Genomic DNA, 5,666 nt, shown 5'->3' with positions numbered 1-5,666 from the left:
GTTACCTTCTTCTGCACCTTTGTTAGTTCCTTACTCTTAATGAAGGTTTGGCAATCTTTCTCCCTGAAGTTTGCGATATCTTTTCTCTTGGATGTAGCAATCCTTTTTGTGCCATCCTTCTCCCTGAGATGTGCCATCCTTCTCCCTGAGATGTGCCATCCTTGTCCATAAGGTGTGGTATCGTGAAAACATCATTCATGTACCACAAACAGCCCAAATAACAGAAATTATAGAGGTCTGCAAAAGTCTTTTATGTGCATTTGGGGTGGGGGGGGCTCCTCTACTGCAAGAAATGCAATGACTAACCATACCTTTACCGATGCCAAACCACTTAAATAAAAATGAAATTATTATGGGATTTATCAAAGAGAGACCAGTTGACGAATAAATAAATAAAAAGAAATAAATAAAAATAAAAAAATTGATAAAAAACTGATAAAAAGGATAGGATAAAAAGCGCATTATGAAAAATCTAACCAGGCTCCATACCTATTTGAAAACGTGGAATTGGGCTCCCTGTGTTACTTTCCAAAATGGCCGCTGCACGTAGTGATCTTTCAGGTTGCTCATTTGTTTCTCGATAAAAATGCTGAACAGTAATGGGAAAAGAAGAAAATTATAAGTAAGTAAAGATATTTTAAATAAAGTCAAGTTCTTGAAGTAGATAAAATAAAACAGATAAAAGGCTATGTTAATAGAGGCCTATAAATATTACTGAAAATTTAAGAAGCCTAATATTTCTTCATACACGTAATTTCCATAAGTTAACATCTATTATTTATTCTTTATTTATTCTTTATTTATTTATACTAATAACTTTGTAATAAATATAAGACTCATATGATTAATTTTTTTTACTAAGCTTAGTGTAAAGTCCTAAACTGCATGATTAATAGAATAATTCTTAACACCCCCCTTAAAGTCATGCAAAAAAATACTATCCCCCCGAAGCAAGGCTTGTAGCTTCTTCCAAAAATTGTGCTTCCCCCATTTTCCTGTTAAAAATTTGCGCATCCCCCCTTTTTCCTACCAAAATTTTCCCGATCCCCCCCTCAATTTCACCTGCCCCCCCCCCCTTTGCCATACATTATGAACTGCAGTTTTAAGGTTGTATTTCAAAAAATTTTCAAATTCAAAACAGCTGGTACAGTAGGAACCACATGAATAATGGTGGAAAAGGAGGAATGGGGTGGGGAGGGGGTGCTGGGGATTCAAACCCTGTGGTTTTTCAAGCTAGAAATAATATTTTTGATAGGACCATGGTGAATATTAGCAGGATCATTGTCTCCCCGATTAGTAGGGCACTTGTGCCCAGCTAGAAGAAATAGAGACAGTAATAAGTTATAATTATTATTATATTAAATTGTGCCCATAAGCAAAAATTATTGTCTCCAATTTTCAACAAAGTTTTTAATTTAATTAGGTGAATTAAGATGTTGTGGTGTCGTGAAAGAAGGCTACCAGATACAAGATGGTCTTGGGTGGTGTGCATTTCTGCTACATTGAGTAATTTGTTACATTTCGGGTTTACTCAAAGTTTTGGAGTATTTTTGCCAGTGCTTTCAGATCATTTCAAAGCTGGTAGAGAAAAAACAGGTTTGTTAATCTGAGGTTAATGTTTTATACTATCTTTGTGATAACTTTTCATTTACAATCATTCTTTTGACTTCTTTCAGCCTGGGCAGGGTCACTGGCTCTGTCTTTCACATTATTTGTTGGACCAATTGCTGTCAAGCTGTCCCAGCGATTTGGTCATCGCAAGGTTGCTATAGCAGCAGGGCTAGGCTGTGCAATTTCTTTAGCTAGCAGCTCATTTGCTAATGATATAGTTATTCTGTACTTTACCTATGGAATGGTGTTTGGACTTTCTGCTGGAAGTATCCTTAACACTGGTTACACTATTATGACCAGGTATTTCAAGAAGAAGAAAGCATTAGCAACTGGGATAACTGCTTCAGGGATAAGTGTTGGGGTCATGATTATCAGCCCTATTTCAGAAAAACTTGTTGAAGTCTTTGGATGGAGAAATACCTTTAGAGTAATGGCTGGAATGATGCTATTCATTTGTATTTTTTCTTCTACTTATGATCCAATAAAAGTGGACAGTGGGCTTGTTGGGGTGGTCCAACAACAGAAACGTTGCTTTTGTATTCTGGACTGTACAGTGTTTGCAAATGCTTCTTATACCATTGGACTTGTTGCATTAACTCTGACTTTTTTTGGATTTTTTGTTCCTATTGTTCATTTGGTAAGTTATGATCATTATTTTTGTTGTTTGCTAACCTCTGACAATAACTCATAAATTGCCTGAATTTGAACTGATAAAAAATATCAGTTAAATTAAGCAAAATTTGGTTAAGCTTCTTCTTATTTATTTAGGAACAGTTTGCAATGATGCTTTCTTTTTCAACAGGTGCGATTTGCCAAAGACCTTAATATCTCCAGTAAAGATGCCTCCTTTCTGTTCATATACATTGGTAGTACCTCCACTGTTTCTCGTATTGTGATTGGTCAAATTATTGACAAGAAGTGGTTCACGGCCCTGCAAGTGGCCCAATTATGTTCACTTGCAATGGGAATTGCTATCATTCTCTTTGCGCTTGCCAAAGAATACAGCCATTTTGTGATATTTTCAGTTGCATATGGGATCATCAGTGGAGGATTCATTACAGGGCAAAACGTGTTTTTACAAAGCATACTTGAGCCAGAAAAAAGTGCCATTGGTCTTGGGATGGGCTACATGGTGTTCTCTGTAGCCATTGCTGGAGGTCCACCATTTGTCGGTAAGGAGAATACAGTCGAATGATAGTTCTTTTATTGTTACTTAATAGGCTAGGGAGAAATAAAGGAGAATCCAAAGAAAAACCCTTAAATCACAAGGGAGTTTGACCTAACTAAAAGCCTAAAAACCCTCTCCCCCTCAAAAAAAACACTTGATTCATGAGGGAGTGTGACCTAACAAACAAAACTCCTCACACATGTGATCTTAAGTCAAGGGATTGAACCCGAACCCTGAGTATCATGCTCATGGGGAGGGGGGAGAGGAAAAGATTATCCCCTCTTCCCCTCCTTCACGGTCCCCCTCACCTGGGTCCTGGTACCCAGGTTATAGAGGTGAGAGGCGATTCCACTGTTTCATACCTACCTCTAATACCAGCTGGCACAAGCTTGAATTATTGTTCAGCACAGCATTTCATTATATTTCAGGGTTCATGGCTGATGAACTTGGATCATATATAGCCTCTTTCTACATTATTGGTGGAATGATGGTGATCTCTGCTGCTTTGCCATTTATTCTTCTGTGTTCAAGATGCAAAAAAGAAGGAGTTGGCCATGAAAAAATAGAAATATGCTTACATGAGAATGAGGATGAGTGCAAGAAAGAAAATTCTGTATACATCTCTTCTCTATAATAAAATAATGGTGGATATTTATCAACCAGGAGGTCTGGATAAGCAAAAAACTGTGCCTGAGGTCTTGAATATACAAACCGCAGCTGCAACCAAGGTCCATTTTCAAGGCGGAAGTTTTTTCCAAATCCAGACTGACTCACTATAGTACAGTAAATAATTTATATCTTTTTTCCCATTAATTGACTTTTGTTTTGCAATTTTTGTTGTCGTTTACTGACAATGCTTTTCCTTCGATATCGGACCATGTCCAAGATATAAAATGCCGCCAACTTGCACAGCCAATCAGAACTCACTATTCTTTTATTATTTATTATTATTTTTATTATTATTATTTTATTTTCTACATATTTTCTTTTGCATTTAGTCTATTTTATTTTTTTATTTCTTTTGTTTTCCATTCACCAAAACTTATCCCGTGAAAAGATCTTTCAAATATTTATTCTACTCAAATATTTAATCTATCTGCTCGGCAAATGCTGCAAATTTAAAGAGTAAAAAGGTCTAGTTAATTAAACACTAATAGGTCCAGCTTAAACTTTAAGGAAGATAAGGCTATAGGCGAGTTCACTGCATGGGTAGCCTGTAACATGCGCGAAAAACTAAGTATAACTGAAGAAGTTTGGCATGAACCAACTTGGCAAGTTGCCAACTTTGGTTCCATTTTAAGGTAGTTAGGGTGAGGTTTTTGTCGCCAAAACTCCGATTGCAGTACCTAAACCCTTGGTGAGGGGAAGGTGTGAGTAATGGCGTACGGTGCCTTGCGGGTTGATATGTTTGATGCTCGTAAAACAGGGCCGTAGCCACCAACTTTTGATTAGTTCGGTTTTCAAGGGAGGGGTGCTCAGACACACATATTGCGGATTTCCTGCCAAATTAATGACATCGATATCACATGAGAAAATGTCTATTCATTTTTCTTCTAATCATTTTTAAATCTTTTTTTCAATGATTTTTCTCATTTTTTTTAAATTTTAATTTTTGAAATCCCCCCCCCGAAAGTTGGTTCGGTTGAAACCGGACCAACCATACCGGTGGCTACGGCCCTGTTTTTAAAACCATTACTTTTTTATGAAAATAGGAAAGCAAATGACACCATTGATACCTATTTGCCTTGCTCATCTTGAATTTTGTAGTTTTATCCTTAAAATTCAAAATTGTGGAAAATCAGGATCTGGATTAACTCCTTGGATTGGACTCTTAAGTGGAATGTGGGATCGAGATAAACAATTAATTTGGAACTTCAACTTAAAATTAATGATAAAGATCTAACATTATCTAAAGAATGGTTTTGATGAAGTTATTTTCTGAAATTACTTACAAAGAGTCTAAAGGTCAAGTAACTGTAGCGACACGTCAACTGTAGCAGCAAGTGAAAGCTTGAGACAGATGCTGATTTAGTATTTCAGTAAGAGTTTGTAGAAAGTTAAGATATTATCAAATGCTCTATTTGCTATACATGTTACTAAGATCTTGTCTCCAGTTTATTTTATGGATTTAGTGTGTGCACTCTACTGTTTTGCAGGGGCGGCGGAAGCTGAAAAATTTTGGGGGGGCACTCCAATATTTCACATTACCTTGAAATGACCCCCCCCCCCCTCCCTGCTTAGCTTGATTACAAACGTGTATGTGTGATATTTCAATCAGTAACATTTTGCGCGCATTAAACCACTTGCAATTGTGCTGAGAGACACAAAAATGATGCAAGTCGTCGCTAGATATATCGTATATTTTTTAGATACAGAAAATTATGTAATATCAAAATAATAAATAATGGTAATCATAACCAAATCTCATGCGGTTTTTTTTTGTGTGAGGCATTATATTCTGGGGGGGCCAGGCCCCCCCCAAAAATCTAGTGGGGGGGCTAGTGCCCCCCCGCTTCCGCCGCCCCTGTTTTGTGTTACTTTTGTGATCTGTTATTTCAATTCCATAACAATTTTGCCCCAGGGGCTGGTGGAATATAGGGGTATTTTCTAAGAACCTTGCCCCATATCTGGGGAAATACAGATAGCTTTCCTCTAGTCTCAAAGCAAAATCCCCACATTTGCCCGGGGTCCCCCCCCCCCCCCCCCCCCCCCTCGTGGAAGCCGATGACAAGTGCATTATCTCAAGAGCAGGAACAGGACTTGCCTAGTTGTTCGAGCTTGTCTGATATAGCTTCTTGCGTTTGACGGGTAACGGGTCGACTGACTTATTTCTGTCTCTTCGATCATAGCTACACGGACCTCCAACTATAGAACTATTAAAACGAAC

General features: G+C 37.6%; 1 protein-coding gene across 1 annotated transcript; it reads left to right on the top strand.

Annotated features, from left to right (window-relative positions):
• Window positions 1–526: 526 nt before the first annotated feature.
• LOC116308374 (monocarboxylate transporter 4) lies at window positions 527–4,881 on the top strand. Its single transcript, XM_089030859.1, has 5 exons — window positions 527–622; window positions 1,424–1,596; window positions 1,677–2,248; window positions 2,414–2,783; window positions 3,208–4,881. The coding sequence occupies exons 2-5, from the start codon at window positions 1,434–1,436 to the stop codon at window positions 3,411–3,413; spliced, it is 1,311 nt and encodes a 436-aa protein (XP_088886985.1). The 5' UTR covers window positions 527–622; window positions 1,424–1,433; the 3' UTR covers window positions 3,414–4,881.
• The last annotated feature ends 785 nt before the right edge of the window (window positions 4,882–5,666 follow it).

This window comes from Actinia tenebrosa, unplaced genomic scaffold (assembly GCF_029948245.1).
Source record: "Actinia tenebrosa isolate PJP-AT-01 unplaced genomic scaffold, QUT_ActTen_1.0 PGA_scaffold15__27_contigs__length_11533743, whole genome shotgun sequence".
NCBI classification, from domain to species: Eukaryota; Metazoa; Cnidaria; class Anthozoa; order Actiniaria; family Actiniidae; genus Actinia; species Actinia tenebrosa.
This window is presented reverse-complemented; position numbering and strand designations above follow the sequence as displayed.